The sequence below is a fragment of the Armigeres subalbatus genome, chromosome 2 (genome assembly GCF_024139115.2).
Source record: "Armigeres subalbatus isolate Guangzhou_Male chromosome 2, GZ_Asu_2, whole genome shotgun sequence".
NCBI lineage: Eukaryota > Metazoa > Arthropoda > Insecta > Diptera > Culicidae > Armigeres > Armigeres subalbatus.
In genome coordinates, this window is record NC_085140.1 from 261,925,388 (window position 1) to 261,948,634 (window position 23,247).

General features: G+C 39.6%; 1 protein-coding gene across 1 annotated transcript in view; it reads right to left on the reverse strand.

The window, feature by feature from the left end:
- LOC134212163 (sodium/potassium-transporting ATPase subunit beta-1-like) overlaps window positions 1-7,948 on the reverse strand; it is a 56,760-nt gene extending 48,812 nt beyond the window's left edge. The window contains exon 1 of the mRNA XM_062689777.1: window positions 7,327-7,948. Within this exon, the coding sequence (XP_062545761.1) occupies window positions 7,327-7,465 (139 nt within the window). The 5' untranslated portion in view covers window positions 7,466-7,948. The remainder of the gene's footprint in view (window positions 1-7,326) is intronic.
- Window positions 7,949-23,247: the final 15,299 nt, after the last annotated feature.

The window sequence follows — 23,247 nt, forward strand, 5'->3', positions numbered from 1 at the left end:
GTTAGGCCCATGGAATTTAATTAGCGTTTGCAATTTCATTATTGATATCACTTTTACTAGCAGGAATAATTTCATGTCAGTCAAACCTTCACTATTTTGGCCACCTCAAATTTGTGGAAATCGTGTTTCCAGCGAAACGTCATTCGTTGTATTGTTTCACTTAGTTACGTGTGCAACGTGTTACAACATTTATGATGTAGCAAAAGGTTTCCCAGCCGGATAAATTATATAAATTCACATTTATTTTGATGCACATATTCGAAATAAACGCAAAAATAAACGAACACACTGTAATTTTAAATATAAATTAATGTATCATTAAGAACATTATTTTGAGCTTTTTAATGGAATGTCTTCACTCACTGTATCATGTAAGTCATCAAAAAATAAAGAAGATTTCAACTAATTTTTAGTTAGTTTTTCAAACAAGTTTGTAATCAATTTATTAAGGTAAATACCGTCCAGCCTGATTTGCCAACCACACAAATAAAAATTTAATTGAATTATCTTTATTTATGAGATTTTCGGCCCTAGGCCGGTTCATCTCGTACACAGATGAAAAGATTTTAAATGTATTTAAATGCACATATTTTTGCCACTGAATCATAAAAGATTGAGGTAAACTTTTAATGTTACTAATTTTACCAAGAAATGTTATGCGTCACCAGCGCTGTTATTTTAAATTATTTTTTACTGTGTGCTGAAAATCAATCATTATTTTGTTTTTTCTTATGAGATCAACATTAGAAGACAGTGGGTGGATTTTTTCAATTTGGTCGAACCCGACTCAATCCGCTGCCGAACTCTGAGCGATAGTCAACGCGTTTAGTGACAAGCGCAGATCTTTTCCCATCCACCTCGATTACACATGGTCGTACCATTACCGATCCTCCCGAGATAACCAAAACGCTTGAGGAGTACTGGCTCAAATCTACCGTTTTCTGCTGCCGAGCTGTCGTTCGCCCTCTTCAACAGCAATGAGAAGTCTTTCGATTCCGACGGGATTGGATACCCTATACTCAGAAATCTACAGCCTTCTGTCAAGATCCGGTTCCTAGAGATGGCCATCCAAATGTGGTCTTACTAAACCTTCCCGGGTGAGTGGCGATAAATTGTGGTTACCCCTGTTGCTGAAAACCGCATCTGATTTCGTAATGTCACGAAGTACCGGCCCATCTCGCTGACCTCTTGTGTGTCCAAGGTCGTCGAGAGGTTGATGAACCAGCAGCTGCACGACAAACTAGAAGCAGAAGATAGCATCGGATTCTGGCAGCACGCCTGGTTCGGGCACATACTTTGCAAACTTGGGATACGTTTTGTAGGATGCGTACAACGAGGGCAAACACGACAACCTGGTCTTCGACAAGACCTGCAAAAGTTGAACCATGTTGAACTAGTGGGTATTTTCCGGCATCACTCTTGTTTTGTTCTGGATTTCCTCAAAGAGAGCTCCTTTGCAGTCCTAATCAGGAACCAGGCTTCGAGGACTCTTCCGAAGGAGACTGGAGAACCCCAGGGTTCCGTCTTGACGGTGACGCTGTTTCTTGTCGCCTTGAAAGGTAGGTTTTGTTCACTTCAACCGAAAATTTACATTTTCGTCTATGCCGACGATATACTGCTGGTAATCGTTGACGAAACTCCAGGTCCAATAAGAACACAATACACGGTTATTGGTGCCTATCGCTGGGCCAGCTCTGTGGGCTTCACAATGGCCAACAGCAAGTGCTTCAGAGGACAGGTCTACCGTTGGAGGCACAAGTTGTCAAGTACCGAAGCTCTTATTCCTACCGCACTTTCATGGAGTCAAAGTCGATTGTAAGACCAGAGTTAATCTGGTCCGGATACCCGCCAAACCACACCGAACCAATAACGGGATGCTCCGGTTAAGGATCGGGTAAGCTATCATTGATAGCCGCCTACTCTATTACTTGAAATTTCATTGTATCGCTCACCGTAACCTTATTGAAACTCGGTCGCTGACTTTCAACTCATACGTTTGAGCTGCTTCCAGGTTGTAATTAGTTTAGTGATGAACTTGAATTTAGTGTTGAAACATAACTTTAATGAAGAATTAAAAAAAAAATACTTCGGGGTTGCTACACTCTACGCCAGCCAAATCTAACTGTGCCAAGGCAGTCATCTTGCCATTCAGCCATTGTGTGCAAGTGGCTACCTAACGCAAAGCAGCATCTTTCGCCGTCGTAACTTCCGGAGAATACAGGATCCCTTTGTTTTCGAAGGGGACCGGATTCTGCACTCTATGGCCGGTGTCGATCTTCCCTCAGGGGCGTAACTCCACTGGCATGGAACGAGCAGCTGGAACTCCTCAAAAACAACATCAACAGTTCCATAGTACAAACTTTTCGAAAGGGTGACAATTCAGTGGCTCAGAGTTGAACAGAGAATTTAATAACCATGAACAGACGTTTACGGATGGGTCCGTTTCAGGCCGTAGAGTAGGCAACAACGGAGTTACCGGGATCAACGTGACTATTTCGGATAGTCTCGAGGACATCTGAAACATTTTCTCGGCCGAAGCAGCTGCGGCTTTCATCGCCCCCACATACACGGAAATGTAGCCCGTCCTAGTGCCATCCGATTCTGCTAGTGTTATCTCCGTACTTCAGAGCGGAACGCCTAAACTCCCCTTGATCCGAGGCATCCTAACAAACATACTCCCGAATACGACCTTTGTTTTGATCCCGGGTCCTTGAAAAGTGCCTGGCAACACTAAGTCCAATTACGTTGCCAGAGTCAGATATCAAGGTCGGCGATTTGCGTCAACCAACTCTGTAGGGGACGTTAAACCTTGGATTAGAAAGACAGTGCGAGACAACTGGGAAATGACCTGGAAAGCTTCCACTACTGGACAACTGCGGAAAATCAAAGGGAGTAGCAAGGAACAGCAAATCGTCTCTTGACTCCGAACCGGACATACGCGGTTCTCGTACAACTCGTCAATGTAGCACCACTTTCGGAAGTGTCTCCGTACTGAGGCTTTCTTCCGACCAGAGGGAACTAAGAGTTAGATTGGAGTTCCGGGTTTCTGGATCAACTTACAATAAAATCGTTCGCCTATGTTTCGTCTATGTTATTGAGTTCAGTGCGTGATTTCTCTTGTTTCGGACAGAAGAACGATCGCGCGATCGGCCGAAATATTCTGTTCTGCATTGCGCGGCCGGTAATAAAGTTAATCAGTTCAGTGCGTGATTTCTCGTGTTTCAGATTCTTCAGTAAGCAGAGCGATCGGCCAGTTGTCAAAATTTAGTTTTGCTTTGTGGAAAGCAAAACGATTGGCCGGTCGCCAAAATTTTGTTCTGTTTTGTGCGGGTGAGTAAGTTAATCAGATAGTGAAAATTTGGTTCGCATCCGATAATCAAAATATTTAGCGTTTTTCGATTGTTTTTGTTTTAAATCAAACTACACGCTATACACGGCAGACCGTTTACCAAAACGAACCCTGACACACTCCCTACCCCATATATCCAACATCTCAGTGATTTCTCGTGGAAGTGCAGATGACTCGTCGGCTTCTATCAAAGCGAGTATCACGTCAACAATTTCCTAGCTATTCCTTAATTGACCTGCATTCGGACACGAACGGCGCTTGTATTGCTACACCCAACCGGCGGTTGTTAGATTTTCTAAAAATTCTGTATAAGAATCTACCAACACCTGTATAAGAATTGGGCATATGCGAAATTGTTAGATTCTTATACAAAAAATGTAAGAAAATCAATATTTGTATAAGAATCTAGCAATTTCGCAAATGTCCAGTTCTTATACAGGTTTTGGTTAATTCTTATACAGAATTGTTAGAAAATCTAACAACCGCCGGTTGGGTGTAACTTTTGGATCACCAGTTATTACACATTGAAGATGATGTTAGTCCCAAACTTCATCTTTTGGTTCTCTGTGTAATTACAGCTGGCCTGGCAATAACGGAGTAGCAACCGTGGGTGGTCAATCATGCTCATGCTCATTCTCAACTTACAATAAAATCGTTCGCCTATGTTTCGTCTATGTTACCTTCGTCGACTAGTTTTTAACTTCAAGCCAAACTTTATTCAAACTCTTAAGTGTTATTTCTGAGTTTTATCAATGCTAGTGTTAAGATTTATTCTTTAATTCAATTTTGACTGTGGAAGGCCCTAAAATTGGACCTAATGGTGGTTATTTTAAGCCCTCTCATTTTATTAAGTGTACCCTGGCATTGGTATATCGACGAGTGAAGAACTGATCCAAATATCAAAATTCACATCCAAATATCAAAATTCATGGTGGGGATTCTCATCGATTTGTTTTCGGCGAAAAATGACAAAACAAAACTTTGCCAGACTGTCCGGACGTTTCGGTCGATTTACTGGCCTTCGACCATCTTCTGCGGACAAATCTTCCAGTCACTTATTTTCTAACAGACAGCCATTACTACTGTCTGTCTGTTAGAAAATAAGTGACTGGAAGATTTGTCCGCAGAAGCTGGTCGAAGGCCAGTAAATCGACCGAAACGTCCGGACAGTCTGGCAAAGTTTTGTTTTGTCATTTTTCGCCGAAAACAAATCGATGAGAATCCCCACCAGCAATTTCGCGGCGATTGATCCATTGTAAATATCAAAATTCACAAAAAATGTTCAAAGAATTGATTTCATTGGTTTGGTTCAAAGAATTGATTCCATTGCGTTTGGTACCCAGGGCTCAAATCAATCAAGCTGTTCAACGGATTCAAAAAATTCTTGATTAATGAGTAACTTGGAGCTTAGATATTCGAGTCATCAACTCTGAAACCAGCCATTATCTTTCTCAGTAAATAATATATAGGTCATCTGAATGAAATTATAGTCGTTCCATACTCCACCGACCATCACTCTTAAATATTACGCGTACTTACAGTTGCCTACCCAGCATCATAGGAATTCATATTCAAAGCATACTGGAAAATTAGTTGACGTATCAAACTTCATTTTAATTGAGATTTACTGATTGCAAAACTCTGAAGTATCCATAATTTTACCTTTTTCTTCTTCTTATTGGCATTACATCCCCACACTGGGACAGAGCCGCCTCGCAACCTAGTGTTCATTAAGCACTTCCACAGTTATTAACTGCGAGGTTTCTAAGCCAGGATACCATTTTGCATTCGTATATCATGAGTAGGGTGGCTCAAAAAACACTTTTTCAAATTTTTTGATGGGCCGCCCCCTTATTCGGTTCTATTTGATGCCCTGATGCTCTGGACAAAATTTCAGCCAAATCGGTCAATGTTTGGGCGGTGCTAAACTCGTTGAAAGTTTATATACAAAAATGTATGCAGAAACATCCAAAAACAGTGATTTGCAGTTGGACGGCACAATTTACGTTCAAGAACCATGAAACTCATTTAGTTCTTGTAGAATTAAATACAGAATGTTATGCTGAAAACCGCGAGAAGTTTATTAGGCAAAGATATTGGCATTTTACTGGAGCGTTGTGGGGGTGAATTTATTTCTTTTCAAAGGTAAAAGAAACGAAATTTGCTCAAACCCACTTCAGAGAAATGCTAATAACTTAGCCGGGCAAACTCTAATCTTCTCGCGGTTTTCTGCATAACATTCTGTATTACATTCTTCAAGATCTGAACGAGTATCATAGTTCTTCATCGTAAGTTGTGCCGTCCAACTGCAATTCACTGTTTTTGGATGTTTCTGCATACATTTTTGCATATAAACTTTCAACAAGTTTAGCACCGCCCAAACGTTGACCGATTTGGCTGAAATTTTGTCCAGAGCATCAGGGCATCAAATAGAACCGAAGAAGAGGGCGGCCCATAAAAAAAATTGAAAAAAGTTTTTCCCATACTAATTTGAGCCACCCTAATCATGAGGCTAACACGATGATACTTTTATGCCATGGAAAATCGAGACAATTTCCAATCCGAAAATTGCCTAGACCGGCACCGGAAATCGAACCCAGCCACCCTCAGCATGGTCTTGCTTTGTAGCCGCGCGTTTTACCTAAGGAGGGCCCCTAATTTTACCTACTACGGAAATATTGATTGCGCTGCTATCTCAGTCGTTCATAAGCTGCATGTGTTCTCGTAATTTCGCAAATTTGTGACGCATGTGCTCCCAGCTGTTCATATATTTCGTTACGTATTCGATTGTTTGCACTAGGGAGGAAATCAAAATTCGACGGACTCTCGAAGTGGTTTTCTCAGAATGAATTGAAAATTGAAACTTTGTTATCTTCCTTTATGGCTTTTTAGCCAACAATGTATGCTTTTTTGCATTCCTCATACTAAGATCACGTATCGTTAGTCGTATACATTATTCGATTAAGTTCGACGATTTGAGCTTGTCTGCCTTTGTGAATGTATCCCACAAAAAAAAAGAAGAAGGAAAAGACGATTTTAATCAATTTGCTCGCAACAAGTTGATTAATTCTGCCCGAATGTTCATTGTGTTTTGAAGATATAATGAAATACTGTTTCAACATTTCAAGGTAAGGCTAAATGTTGATCAAAACGCTTGAACATATTTTTTGTTAATTGATTTTCTATCAAAAAATCGGATTCTGCTGCTATTTTATACCTCTTGCTGTATAAGAGAGGCAAACAATGTAATCTTTCAGCTGGTATAAGAAATATACTTATCGGTGGAATTACTGTTTCACTGGGAGATGCCAAACAGAAAAATGGGACCTTTCCGAGTAAATTGCATACACTGCAATTTTGTTACAATCTCACTTGAATAGTTCAAATTATTATGGCTTCAAATTACACATAATGTCAGATCAATCAAAGACATATTAGGCATGACAGTAGAAATCTGAATAGTGTTGTGCTGATACTGCATTATTTCAAATCAAAACATCAAAGCAGATGTCTATGTGAGATCCTCCAGAAGTAGCACACTTTTCACCGAGTGCTAATCTGCCTGTAATCGCATATTTGTTCCATCTTGGCTAGGTTTCCTATTCAATACTATTAGGTAGGTACTGTCCATGATCAAGCTCACTAATCTCTAAAGTAAAAATTATATTCCATCCAATTTGTTGAGTCTCTTGTTATATCAGTGTGTCCATATTGAGATATATTTTAATTCAATATTTAAATCTTGAATCAGTTCTGGTGAGAATTTAAAATATAATGATAGACGTAGCGTGATAATAGACGACTGATTCTCTAAATATGATTAAATTTCATAATACCATCGCATGTGTCACTGAATTGCGTGTGTGTAATTAACACGATTGAATTGTGTAGGCATGAATATTCAAAAATACAAACACAACTGTTGACTGAGAAACACTCACCCCCTCAAAATCCTTAACCATTAATTTCGCACTTACCCCAATTTTTAGAGGTTCTTCCTAGAATCTGTCCGGTACTCTTGTTGTATAGGAATTGCTTGACGGTCGTCTTTTCCGGTTTCACCGGAAACTCGTACGTCGTGACGACGAGAGGCTGCCCCGCTTTCTTCAACGGCATCTTGCACTGCTACTATTTCTTACGCTGGGTCACCCACAAAACTGCGAAGCTGCAGTAAGTCACTTACTCTTCTAATTGCACTTTGAGGTTAAATTAAATTAGATAAATACTATACACATACACACTATGTACTACACGTTTTACTTTAATGACTTCGTTAACGGTGAACCACACTCTATGCTTAATTCAAGGTTGTAATTTCGCGCGGACTCACTGCCGAGAACACACAAAGATGCACTGCGTTCCGTGTCTAACCACCGAGCGATCGAATCGAACGATTCAAATTCCTTATCGCAAAGGCAAGATCCCAGATTTGTTTATTTTGCTTTTACAGCCTCCCGACGAAGGTCAACTAGTTTGCATGGCTCGCTACGATCCACGAACTGTAAACCTCCTGGACTCTGTAGGGGAACCCTTTATGGGACGATCCGAGTAGCTGCCGTCTTTGCTGCCGTTCACACGCGTTGGTCGACAAGAACTGAATTGAATTGACTCAACAGTCGCCGACTCACCGCTCAACGGAACACTTGCAGATTAGGTTTGGTCTGTTGGTCGGTTAGTTGGTTGTAGTGTGCCGCCACCCGGCGAAACGCCGCGACGCGACAGCAACGGCTGCGACGACGATGACGACGGCGGCGTCAAACGTTTGTTGCTGCCTTCTTCGGCGACGCACAACACACATGGATGAGCCGCTATCTTTAGGTGACCATGTACTAACGCTGCCATGCGATGCGGTGTATCAACCACTAATACGATTACTCAGGGTTGCCAGTGAAATGCGATAATGGTGACGATGGTTAGTGATGAAACTGATAAGAGCATGGAAAAATCGGATCGATGAAGGATGTAAATGCCAGTTGGGATTTATTTGAAACCAACGTGGGGTTGACTTGACGCACAAATGACTATATCAATGTGTTTACGAGTTACCAATTTAATTTTTTGGACTTTTTACTCAGAAGGGCGACATTGATTTTGACCATAAGAATGAAGTATTTTTCTTCTCGTTGGTGGTATTAAGCTGATTGCAGTTTTCAGTCATTGAAGAATCAGTGTTAAATGGTTTTCTAAGATCCAGCCAGTTATAATAATTTTTGATAATGATAAACTATTGGGAAGCTGAACTTCGATGCTGACAAACAAGTGGTGATACATTGTTTTTAAAAAATTTCTGGCGATCATATTTAAAATATCCTGGTGAGTAGTGGTGATTCGACTGAGATAGGTATTCCAAAGGGTATCGCAAGCTTAAGGTGATTATAGAATGAAGCGCGTGGTGAATTTCAAATTCACCACACGTTTATCTGCATACATTTCCAAAAGCCCAAATCTGGCGTAATAGTTTTCGTACAGTGCCGAAACTCAAATCATGATTGTTCAGCATAACTAAGCAAACGATCTACCATTATTTCAGCCACATACGCGTTATGGTTCTTTCATCTCGTGCTCTTGAAAACAAATATTGGAAAAGCACGTGGTTTACAAAATGGCCGATTTCTGGCTTCATTCTATAATCACCTTAAATTGTGTTGAACTGGTTGAAGCTGATGCCCCTGGAGTCCCATTGAATTTCTTTTTAATAGTGACGTACTTTGTTTTAGTTCGCCAATCAGATGGATTGCAGATTGTTATACTTTTTTCGGAAAAGTCGACACCCCAGATTGTTAAAGGTGTTGTTTGAAAAGAACAAGCTGGATGGTCTGATTGATGATTGGTTTTAACCTTCCTAACTTGTTCGGGTCAATATGACCCAAATCGCGCTTCCAAATTGTAATAACTTTTGAACGCAATAATGTGAAGGTCTGAAGCTTATTGACTTTTCCTATTTCGTGGAAAGCTATGAACGTTGACCTAGTTTGTACGACGTTCCTGAACGGCTCCCAAAAAAGCAACTCACACTTACGGTGTTCGGGTCATATAGTAGAAGCATAAATACTAGAACGCTAGTAGTGCTGTAGTTATTTAAATTATTTTGCCAAATTATGCTTTAACAAGCTGCAATTGGCCATAACTTATGCATCATGTTGTAGTGCATATTTCATCACCAACATCAGTTTGACACTTGAATGAATCACATACAGTGGTTGGTTTCCTACCCGCCGCTGCGGTATCCAGGCGCTATCGTATATGTAAAAATAGCCTGCATGAGTTAACCACCTGAAGTTTGTATGGCGAAAGACATCTAACGCGGGTTTTCTCAACAGTAGGAACTTTTCATGGAAAACTATTCGGTACCAGTTATGTAGGAAGGTGTCCGCTATTACGCCCATCAAATATTTTTTCGATGAAGGTGCTTATTTTCAAGATATTAAACATTAGATGCCTTTCGCCATACTGATTTCCAAAAGTTAACTCCTAATGTGCCGCTGTAGGCACGCTAAAAGCAGGTGATTCATTGCCGGTACTTTGGCTGCCAGGCCAGGACAAACCTAGGTGTCACGCGAACAGAAACGACATAAATAATCTTTTTTGAATCAACTAGTCATATTGACCCGGATTTGCAATATCTCAGCCAAAATCACCCAAATAATCGTCAGCTCATAAATTTTCCGAAACTGACCTCAGATTGTTGATCGGCCACAACTACATCCTGTAATCGTCGGAGAAAGAATCGTCAGTTGGCCACTTTTATATGGACGAAAATTGCACACGAATATCGCGCATGAATGATTATAGTGCTTTTTTCAGAAATGTACCCAATACTATTTCAGATATGACGAATCATGAATGCAGACAATATTTCTACAGATGTTCTAGGTTCTCTAAACCATTCTGGATTTGAGAGTGTTGGTCTACCAGATCATTTCCATACCAAATTTTCAAAACGACTTATCTGCTTTTGTAAACAAAGGTTAAAACGTCGATTTGACGAATCTGATAGCACTCCCACGCAAACCAATACCGTCAATACGTTGGTGAAGGCTTCTGCTGTGTTGGTTTGCGTAGGAATGCTATGAGAATCGTCAAATCGACGTTTGAATCTTTGTTTACAAAAGAAGATAAGTCGTTTTGAAAATTTGGTATTCAATTACGATTGGTACGAAACCAATAGCATCCCAAGATACCCATACAGGCCCTTAGATACCATGCGCATAATTTACGATCTAGATATGTCCACACATAATGTTCAAAAGTTCTCCAAATCATTCTGGACTTCTGACAAATTGGTTTACCAAGAAAACTGGGCTTGATATCAAGCCAATACAACCCATGGTGTTCAATGTCCAACTTGAATGGCATGTGCATGATTTACGATATTTCTACACTAGATGTTCTCCAAAACGTTCTGGAGTTCGAACCAATTGGTCTACCAAGTCAACTGGGCTTAATACAAAGACAATAGCAACCCATATAGGCCTTTTAGAGGCCATCAGCATGATTTACGATCTAGATATGTTCAAACCGGATATTCTAAGTTACTATTTATTTATTTTATTTATTTATTTATTTATCTACATAATCTTTATAATCGCATAAATAACCACATAGCAGTTTTCAAAGCTTACGCAACTATGTACTATTTTCTAACACAATAAAATAAGTAATTTCATACCAAAGTACTATTGAAGTGAATGCTCATATTTCGTTTGAAAGAGACAAATGTCGTTTCGCTTCTATGATTACGAGGTAATTCGTTCCAAATTTTGACAGCACGGCCACGAAAAGAATCTCTCAAATTATTAGAAAGGGCTCTTGGAACAATAAGTAGTAATGCTCGAGAAGAGCGGGCAACCTTGAAGAAGTTTCGGAGGTAAATTGGGGGGTCATTTATAATTTTATATGTTTGGATGCATGTTCTTAGCTTAAGATGATTCACAAAATCACAGCCAAGTACAGACTTCTTATAGGCAGATATATGGTCATATTTTTTTAGATTGTATGCGTATCTTACAACTGTATTGAAAGCCTGGTTTAGTTTTTTGAGATTTGCCTTTGATACAAGACCAAACAATATGTCTCCATAATCGAATAGAGGTACTAAAAGTGACTTGGCAAGTTGAATCCTGATGTGTTGAGGAGTACAATGCCGCAGCAAAAGTAGGGAGTGCAAGGCGTTGTAGACTTCACTGGAAACAGCGTTTGTCTGGTTTGTCCAATTTAAATTTGAATCCATAAGAATGCCAAGATTTTTAACCACATTAGAATACGTGATGAAATCGTTTCCAACTTTAATTAGAGGAACAAAAGGTAAGGTTGCACGTTTAGTGTGAAAAATTATAGTCTGTGTTTTTTTCACGTTAAGAATCAGTCCATTCTGTTCACACCACTCTAAAATATTTTGAACATCTGAGTTCATCCGACAAACGATTTCAGGTGCGGTGCTAGGTTCCCGGAGATGTACAGCTGACAATCATCCGCATATAGGTGAAATTTACAGAAAGATAAACTCAATGGTAAGTCGTTTATAAACACCGAGAAGAGTAATGGACCGAGTATTGAGCCTTGTGGTACCCCAGTTTGGACTGCAATAATTTCGGATTGATGATTATTGTAGTCGACATACTGCAACCGATTGGAAAGATAGGATAGAATTAAACTTGAGGAGAAATGGTCTAAGTGGAAATTGTGTTTCAACTTTTCACATAATCGTCGGTGGTTAATAGAATCAAATGCCTTACTAAAATCTAAGAGCGTAAGGATAGTGATCATTTTTTATCTAGTGCTTCCTTATGTCATTTTCAATATTAATCAGTGCAGTCACTGTACTACATGCCTGATACCCCGATTGGAAAGCGCATAGCAGGTTATTTCGGATTAAATATTCATTCAGTTGTTTAGAAAGTACTGACTCAAAAACTTTAGAAAGAGCGCAAAGGATGCTTATTGGACGATAATCTTTTTCGATACATGGATTATCAATCTTACTAATTGGAATAACTTTAGCAATTTTCCAATCGACAGGAAATTCGGATGATGTAATGCAGCAATTGAAAATATCAGTAATGTACGTAAGAGTGACACCTAAAGAAATTTTTAAAACATTCAATGGAATAAAGTCGTACCCTACAGCATCGCATGAGGCAGTGGCGAACTCAGCTAAAACTTCATCACTAGTTACACATCTGAATGAAAACATTGGTTGTGTTTCAACATCTTCACTATGATTGAAACTAAGGGCAGGAAGTGTGCTGCAAAAACATATTCAGGAGTCAGCAGTTACGTCACCTCCACCTATATGAGTGTTCGTTCGTCTCAAGCCCAATCGTTTAATGTTTTTCCACAACTGCTTTGCAGGATGATCAGCACTCAGTTGCGAGTTAAATATTCTCGTTTTGTGCGTTTGATTTCGCGATTGGTTAAGTTACGAAGCCAAGTGAATTTTTTCCATTTATTCTGGTTACCTTTGTCGCGTCCAGCACGCATAGTCTTCGGAGCGATTTTTGATCAATCGATCAACATACTTGTTAATCCAAGGATTTCTAGGATCTTTGGTCGTCTTTTTCTTGAATGGCGCATGTATGTTAGAACGGCAAAGAGTACATCATTGAAACACCGAAACACCCACATAGTTGTAGACATTATCGAAATTGATACAGCAAAGATCAGCAATAAAAGAGTTTTTATCAACTTTATGATATTCACGAGTCCAATAAGACTAAGTAGAAATTGCAGAGAGCCTATACTTATAATAAACACAAATAAAATCGTAATCACTGATTCCCCCACTTGGTACACATTGCTCAAAATGTCCGTGCAATTACCTGTAAACAGATCAATGATCGATGAAGAACCAGGCCTATGACAACTTGGATGAGTTTGAAATCCAGTGATGTCAGATAATCAATTAGTTTCATGGTTTTGTTTGAATCGCGTTTCATCAGATCAATGTTGAAATCACCCATCAACAGAACATTGGGATTTGAAGATGAAATTTCTGAAACTACACTGAAAATTGTGTCTAGTTTTGAAACATTAACGTCCGGGGTTTATAGACGACACCGCAGACTAAATTGGCATGCTTAAGTTTAATAAACAAATAATCAATTTCACTTTCAGTTTCAGGTTTTGCGATAACGGTGCATTTAACATTTTTCTTAAGGTAGAAGGCAACGCTCCTCCTCCTCTTGATTTATTTTTATTTTGACGATCAGATCTGATGATTTTGTATCCATCGAGTTCAATAGACTTATTAGTAATTGATGATTTAAGCCAGGTTTCAGTAATAGACAGAACATCTAATTTAGAATTCTCTATGAAAGAACGATAGTTATCTATGTTACTTCCCAAACTCCTCGCATTATGAAGTCCAATTTTGATTAAGTTTTTAGACTGTTTTTAGACTGTGTTTCTCAAGTGCATGTAATCAAAATAATGGAACTTAATTTTTGACTCGTAAATTGACATGTCCAAAGTTCTCCAAACAAATTTGGAGTTCAGACCAATTAATCTATCATGTCAGCTGGGCATAATACAAAACTAATATATAAAGATACAAGTTTACAGTTTATTTGATCGTCGTTTAAAAGCAATAAAATAACTTTCCAATAACCGCGGCCAAGGAAGTTTAAAAAGAGTTGATCATCTACTCGGTTGGTAAAATCCACTCCATAATGATCGGAGATAGTGAATAATACTGTATCGATGTTGTATATGTACACAGGATTCTGTATGGGATTTTCATCGATTATTTTTCGGCGAGTAGAGACAACACATTGATTTGCCAGACTGTCCGGACGTTTCGGTCGATTCACTGGCCTTCGACCATCTTCTGTGGACAAATCTTCCGGTCACTTATTCACTAATAGACAGCCATTATTACTATTCATTGTAAACATACATATTGTAAAAAAGAGCTGGATGAGTAAATCATATCTAATCGTAATTTAGAGCCATTGCGAAAGAAGATAACATTGGTGTTTTTTTGTTTCAACTTGCGTTTGACATTTATTAAATCTAGAGATGCAAGTATCGTAAAAGATGCGACCTTGAAATGACCAATGTAAAGGTTTGCTGGTAGTTCTTCTGGGATCTCCATATGTACACCTCTGACTACACTATCGTCTGACTAACGTTTTCATTATAAGCCAAATCCGCTGGACACCACTCTCGCACATGTTGTTTGATGCTTCCGAACCGACTCAAAACTGTTGCAATATCTTTATCATCTATCTCGGGCGACAGATTAAATATGTATTCTTACGTACCGGAAAAGCCTGCTAGCAATGCCTATTCGAACTGGAATATTTGTATCGTCTTAATAGTCAAACATGTATTGTTCATCCAAACCAATTCCGAAGCAGTTGAATTCATTTTCGTCCAGAAACTTGATGTAGAACGCATGGTCGTTTTCGTCTTTATAGATTGAATGCACATTTTTGGTGGTAAGCAGGCTTGGTAGTCATATGGCGACTGCTTCTGCCTCATACGCAGGAGGTCGTGGGTTCAATCCCAGGTCCGTTCCATTCTCCTACTTTGTATCTTTCGCTTCATTTCTCATGTTCTAGCAATCGCTAGAACTGGAAATGGACTTCTATACCGTTTCCATTACTATTCCTATACCTTCAACTTGAGTATTCTAACAGTAATCTGCTAGAATTGGAAATGAACTAATAGAGCTCGTTTCCTACATCCAATTAGAAATTCCATCAGTTACCTTCTTCTATCTATCACATTGGCAGCTCGTTAACCAAGACGGACCTCTGCCTCTCCAACCTAACCTAGAAATTCCAACAAATTCCGCATGAACTCGTGGCAAGTGCAGAGGTATATTCGGCTTGCAGTGGGCGAGTGATTGCATCATCATTTCCTCCCCCTTCCCTACATTGACTTGCATTCTGACGTGGCAGGCGCCAGTATGACCTAACAAATGAGATCACCAGTACTTGTACATTGAAGATGTGTGCTAGTCCCAAGCAACCATCTGTTGGTTCCCTGTGCAAAAGAACAGCTGATCTGGTCATAATGGAGTAGCAACTACGAGCAGTCAATCAAGCTCAAGCTCAAGCTGAATGCACACTTTTTGGTGGAGTTCGCAACTTGAATACGATAAACCGTAAGGTGTCTAGCTGCTGTGGAGCATGTGGTGGTGCTGATGATTTTAAAAACAATTTTCATTGCGTTGTTCATAGTAGCTTCAATTGATGCCTTTGGCAGTAGAATCCGTTTGATGAAAATCATATGTACTATACAAAAGAAGGATAGCCGCTCACGACAAAAAGTTTGCACACTTGTGATCGTACCGACGTCTGAGTGTTAACTGACTACAATGATGGTACGATGAATTCTGGAGTCGAATGCAGTTATATGGAGCCCATTCCATGCATGTTGGATTGCTCAGGCCGCTTTGCAGAGAAGTTACGGCAGATATGCCCTGCTCTGCTAGCTCGACACAATTCATACGTTCCTGAGAGACCACTACGACGACGCAATTTTGTGTACCTGAACCGACAAAGCACATACTAGACGAGCACGGTTGTTTAGTGGCTACCATTTCTGCCTTATAGGCAGGAGGTCGTGGGTTCAATTCCAGGCTCGTTCCTTTCTTACTTTGTATTGCTATCTTAGTTCTTTCTGTGTTTCACGTTCTACCAAAACCGATTCCTACCGATAACCTTCCACACTAACAATTCCAAAACCTCCCGTGGCACCAATGAGAGTTCGTAGAGTTCTCTGCACCTTTCTTAAGTAGGTGTCCAACTAACCATCCTTCCCTTCCTCAGCATTTGCAAGGACGCGTGGCCAGGACAGATCTTGGCTATTGGAGAGTGCATTGCTGCCATCTAAGAGAGATGATCTTGATACATACAGATTGTCCAGGCTTGTACCACGTTACGAACTTGTGCGAATTGCTCAATGCTAATGCTGAACCCAGGAGCACAGACTATGCTCTGCACGAGCCCATTCATTTCTTATGTTATTCATTCCATGAAGCAGTCAAAGAAAAACAAAACTCCTGCAGCAGCACTCGTAGCTCGTAGCATCTTAAACGATAGTCAGACTCTTGATAGTTTTCTTTTCTCCCAAAAAATGTTTTATGTAATAATTGTGTGGCCAATTTTCGGCGGGAAATATTAATTTGATTCATTCTCGCCTAATTTAGAGATTAAGACTAATGAGTAACAATCAGCAGCTAGCACACTTTCAAGGTTTTGAGCCACATATGATCAAATTCAATTCTGTGGTGTGTCTGGTGCGGCATAAGACTCTCACACAGTAGCGAACAAAAAGGCTTCTGCAAAAAACGAAGAATGGTTGAAAACTGTATGGGTAAATCCAGGTGATTTCGACTTGTAGTCTTTAAGATGAGCATATACCACTTACCTCCTTAGCCGTGCGGTAAGACGCGCGGCTACAAAGCAAGACCATGCTGAGGGTGGCTGGGTTCGATTCCCGGTGCCGGTCTAGGCAATTTTCAGATTGGAAATTGTTTCGACTTCCCTGGGCATAAAAGTATCATCGTGCTTGCCTCATGATAATACGAATGCAAAAATGGTAACCTGGCTTAGAAACCTCGCAGTTAATAACTGTGGAAGTGCTTAATGAACACTAAGCTGCGAGGCGGCTCTGTCCCAGTGTGGGGATGTAATGCCAATAAGAAGAAGAAGAAGATATACCACTTACCGACAATTACCGTCAGATCGACGATTTCCTTTAACGACGATTGTAGTCAAGCCTTGAAGAATAAGAATAATCATTTAGCTCATCTTAATAACTGCAATAAAATAAACCCTTCCAGCAAATTACAAATCAGTCGTTAACAATCATCAATAAATTAAAACTCTTATTATTGTTTTTAATAGTTTAGAGATCCTTCTACATAGTGTAGAAGTCATTTGCAAAACAAAATAAAATCGGAGTGTACTATTTAGGGGAACTGTTCCGATCTCCATATCATCGCTAAACAAAAAAATACGGCACCAAATTCGTCGCTTCTTTTTGTTAACATGCGTGCTCACTGCTGAAAAAAATTACAAAAATAATAAACACACCAAATTCCTTTCCATTGCTTTGTTTTTGATGGGATGGAAATAGGAGCTATGAGATGAAGTGGCGAGCCGTTCCCCTACATTGAAAAAAGTCAAATCCGGGTGAGATGCACCTCAGGGGGTTCGCCACACGTGGGGAATGTTGAAGAAGTGATATTATAGCGATAACAATATTTTTTTCAGAAAAGCATAATCATGTATATTTGCATTTCAGCCCAAAAACAAATAAATGTATCGCTTGAACAATTTCTTATTTGTACTGTGTTACAATATATAGTCGGGGATATTTTTACCTTATTGTTTTTCTCTGACAATTTGTGTAATTGATTGTGCAATTACACAAATTGTCAAAAACCGCACATATTGTGTTTTTATATATTGCGCATAGGTTAATCCCAAAATTTTATTCCCACCTTTGGGTTTCCGCGCCGAGCACTCAGCGCCAGACTCGGCGACAAGGGAAGAGTTATCAAGTTGGTAACCCTGATTTTTGACAATTAATGTCGATTGGTTGTGTGAGTGCACCGATGTCAAAAAATAGAGCTTTTAGCTGAATTTTTTGTTTTGTCAAATGCAAGTTTTGACAGTATTATTTATGTATGAGTGAATAACATGTACAAATGGAAGATCGAGTTCGACCACAGGGCACCGGTATGACCTATGAAACCGACTTCCAGGTCCTTCCTCCCCCGGTTTTGGAGGTACCTTACCGGGGTTCAGCTTCCCAGCCCCACTACCCTTGTTCGGGGTAGTAACCCTCCGCGTTTTGGAGCGGCCCCCAGGGAGCTCATCCCCTGGAGACTGTCTCCCCCGTTTTTGTGTCTGCTCCGTTGGAGCAGTCACCCCCGACGTACCCGCAAATACTTGAGCCTCAGTCTGGGTAGACTTTGGCACCACCGTCTTCGCTGGCACGCCTTCGGTCGATTTGACCTTGCCCGAGTCCGCTCCTCAGTCTGGGTAGACCTCGACTCCACCGATTTCACGGGTTTACACTTGGCCGTCCCGACCGCCCTCTCCAGCTTGGCGTCCAGCATCGACTTTCGAAGGTTCTGCAAGCTCCTCTTGAGGTCCTTGCTGATATTATGCTTCGATGACGCAAAGTCGATGATGGCGTCCAGCTGTTCCGTCGCCACCTCGAAGGCCGAAAGCCCATCGCGTTTGCGGTTCATCGCCTCCACAAGCCATGGACCGTCAATAACCCCTAGCCGAGAGGAAGGTTGAGTGACCCACGCTGGCGCTGCGCACTGAGCTGCCGACTATTGCCTCTGGCCTCCTAGGCGGAGACCTGAACAACCCACCTCTTGCGAAGGGGTTGTCGCCTACACTACTACCACTAATTGAAGAATTGACTTGGTTTTCCATTTTGGTCCCACAGGTTGCTCGGGAAAGAGGTTCACCACGCCAGAGCCCAGCATGACGCGGTAAGGGACAATTACTGTGGAGGGTGCCCAGGTACCCCCACAGGCTCTGTTAAAGGCCTGGCTTATTATTTCACCCCTGGCCATGCATCCCTCGGCACGGGTCAGCTTGACGCCTTGGGACTAGGTGTTACGGACGATGGTCCCGGTCTAACTCGCAGTGACCATGGGGAGGGTCGTCAAGCCCTTGGACAAAGTCCCTGCTGCCCCACGTGTGTATGTGTGTGTGTAAGTGTGTAACAAAGACTATAAAAACATAAGACAACTTTTCGTATAGTAATCCTTAACCAATTTTCTCGTAACAAGTTTCATTCGACAGGGGACAAAGCCTTGTTGATCACTATTGAATTTTATAACGATCGGTCATTGCGTTTAAAAGTTATGAAGAAAATGGTACATCGGACCATTTAAACCCCATATAAGGTTGGTGTCTTAACTAAATGCGAGAAAGGCACCACCAACGCTAGGTGGATTAATCTGGGTTTTTTTTCATTATTGTGACGTTATCAGTAGTGCGTGCTGCAGATTAAGTCGGAATATTTCCTTGTTCAAATATAATTATTTTGGAGCATGTTATTTTAATATTTAAAATAAAGGAACAAATATCTTAGGGCGGCTGGATTTTTTGGCCAGGAGAATTCCTTGAGTCTTCGTATTTTACACGATTTTCCCACTTAATATTAATATCTCATTGAAGTGGTGATAGTAGTCAGGCTGAATATAGATAACTTTTATGTAGAGGGAGATTCCCCTGCGCTGGACACCTTCCAATACCGGACACTTCTCTTCTACGATACTTGCAGAGGCCTCTCCACCATTGTACCTACAAAAGAAAAGCTATTGAAAAGTCATTTTCTGCATGGAATATCAGATTTTCATGTTGTGAATTTTGTTCAAAATTTTAAATTCAAAAGAAAAAATTGTCTTGTTTCGCATTATTTCAAAAGATTAAATCAACAATATTAAAATCAATCGAACGCATGGTGATCGTCAATATTAGCCAAATTTTAAATAACGATCATGATTTATTAGATAGGGTAACCGTACCTTTAGTGTAGGTAGTACCAATAGTGGGCTTTTTATGAGATTTATCATATTTATACACTTAACGATGGTTTCATTTGATGCGTCGATCTTTGAATATCCTGTTAAATGCAACTTATCTTAAGATTTCGCTTGAAAAACTATTGAAAACAATGATTTTCCTTAACAAAATTGACTCCCTCGCACCTATAGTGGTGCAACTGTACCAATAGTGGCGAGTCTCATAAGAAACCACACATAGCACCACTATGGGAATCAAAATTAATTTTTACCACCATTGTGGAACAGTGTACCCATAGTGGTGCAAGCAATATTTGGTAATTGTTGATGTTAAATGACATCTATCTCATTTTTGTTAGCAAAATTATTAGTTTATTTATTGAATTAGATATTAAAGTTGAAAGTTTCCCATAATTATCAATTTAAAAAAAAATTCTCTTGAGGATCTACTAATACCTCCACTATTGGTACCGTTATCCTACATAATAAATCTGTGGTGCAAAATCAATTTCTGTATCCGGTAGCTGTCCCCCGGTTCCGGACAGTGATTTTTTTATGCGATCAAATAGCCAGTCTTTACACTTGTGTAGTTAAACTTTCTTCAATTCAATTGTTTCTTCTTGCTGAGTTATCAGAAATGAAATCCACAGAAATAAACAGAAACAAAAATTGGAGATGTCATTGAAAAAGATAGTAATTTAGATTTTTTTCTCTTCCTTTATTTATGTGAATTTTTAAATTTTAAGTTCTTCACTCTGGGAATTATGTAGAAGGATGTAGAAATGTAATAGAAATTTAATTTTTCCTCCTTTTTTATTATTTCTACAACTTACGTGAAATGAACAATATTACTATTCTAAACTATGTCTCTACTCATGTCACAGTAACTTGGTCATATTTGAACATGATGCAATAGTGTCTGGTACCGTCAACTGGGGGGAAGATGATCATTGAGGTGAAGATGATCATTTGATGTGTCAGTCAAAAGTGCCAATTTTTTTTATGAAACGGTAGTCAACAATATTCTCCGTTCAAGTAATGTTACCGCTAGGTAGAAATCCGAGTTTTTCGATTATAATCATGAAAATGCATTTTGTGGAAGAAAGAGAGAGATAGTCATAAATGACGCTATTTTTCGTTTCAAATATTGACTTCTTAGACTTCTTTACGTAGTAAATTCAACATTCACACAAATAACCTAGTGTATTTTTACGGCTAGGTCATAATGATTTTAGTAGAGCTGTCTTGATCAACTTCACCCCAAACCAGATGACTCCAAAAATTTGTGATAATTTAATTTATTTTAATATATGCGAACGCATTTCAGAAAACTAAAGTTGTTGATCATTGCAACGTATAGCAGTACATGTTTTGAAAATATTTGTTTCGATTTTTAAATGTAAACACACATTGTTATTGCATGTTTTGTCTTAAAAATGATCATCTTCCCCAGTTGACGGTACTTGGGGACACTTTTCTGAACCGTGAAATTTTTCACCAAAATTCATAATCAAACTACGTCGTCAATTAAATTTGTCAAAATGCGACGCATTGTCAATATCACTTTAGTATCCAAGGAATAACATCAAAATTCCTATCGATATATGTTTTATATAAATCCCAATCAGCTCTATGATAATTAAAAGTAGAGCTGATTGGATTACTCATAAGCTTCTGTGATTTCAAATGTCGGGAAGGTGATCAAGTCAAAAGTCAGCATGAGTTACCAATTGGCCACACTGACTTGAATCGTTAAAACTAAATCAATTGTAGAAGGATTTCGACTGGAAGAAAACAAGGAAGAATAGTATAATATCCGCAGAACAATCTTCAAATAAAATTTTGCCGTTGGGTTACTTTGAGCATTATTCCATGAACGTGTTTGGCATTGAAGTCATCAATTACGAAGAATTTTGATTTGTTGCAGTCAGAATTTGAAGATCAGTTTCAACAATTCTGCTGCCCATTGCATTGAAAAGGCAAGTGGCTGCAATGAAGGAAAATTGTCCAAAATTTGTTTCAAGAAACTCCAAGGTTTCAAAAACTTTGGTTTCGAACGAAGAAAATAATTTATGTTTGATACGTCCATTAAGACGATGGCAGCCCACCACAGGCTGTCAAGACGATCATTCTGTAGATAAAAATAGTTTGGATCTCTTTTAATGGAGAGTCCTGGTTTTAAATACGTTTCAGTTATAATGGCAATATGCACATTATGAACTGTTAGGAAGTTGAATAATTCATCTTCCATACCCTTTAGAAACGGGCATTCCAATTTAGAACTTTCACACAATTATTTGGATCCATTGAAACGGGTCCGATAGCAATTTTGTGTGTACTATATACCAACCTGAACAGCTTCAGGAATGGTATTTGCTTTGAACATTGCATCAATCATGTATGCTTGTTTCAGTTAAAAAATCAAAATCGGAACGCAGTCATGCTACCTGAATCAGCAACATGGCGTTATTTTCCGTTGGGACATGGGTATAAACCTCATTTTGAGAGAGAAATTTTGTCTACAGCAGCGATGTTTGCATACGTAGGTACATTCGAAAATTGGAATTTACTGAAGTGCTTGCTCCGTTGACGAGCAGCCAAATTTTTTGTGTGTGGTGGGTATGAATTGCTCGACCGGTAACCGGTTTCGAAATTTGAGCGTTTGAAAAATGTCTACCTGTCGAATCTGGGATCGATTGGAATTTCCGTCATCAATTTTGCACGAGGAATTCAAAACTTTTTGCGTGAAGGCATTCCCAGAAATTGGTTTGATTGCCCCCAATTTCTTAAATTTATTGGAATCTTCTCTCACAGGACATGCGTCCTGGCGTGAGAGCTCCACCAAATCATGCATTTAGCATCCATGTGACAATGTTTGGTTCAGCCCCACTTTTGGCACTTACGGCCAGTGAGGTTTTGAAATTTCCCCAGGCCTGCGGAAATGTTCCCATGTAACACGGACATGGGACATACAGGCCTTTCAACTTTTCATATTATTTAGTTCACTTTGTTAAAATGAACTAAATAAAATTCTTAGAAATGCCCTTTAGGAAGTACCAAGTGGGATTTCTTTTTATCTTAATGACTTGGACTGGCGCAAATCAAGTAATTGAAATTTCAATTTAATCTCATCCAGTGATTTATCATCACTGGGAGACCTTCAAACGACTTTGAACAATCGCTCAGTTTTGTCGTCGTATGTGAAGAATTTATGGCGCTTCTCGTTAAATAGTGAAGAAGACGTTTGCGATCGTCAAAGGATCCCGGCAAAACGCGGCGTCACCCTTCACTAGCAATCTGATGAAACTTTGATCCCCTGAAGGTTACTCAAGATTTCATTCCGAAAGCCAGAAAACTCGGCAACAGATACCACAATTGGCGGAATTCGTTGTTT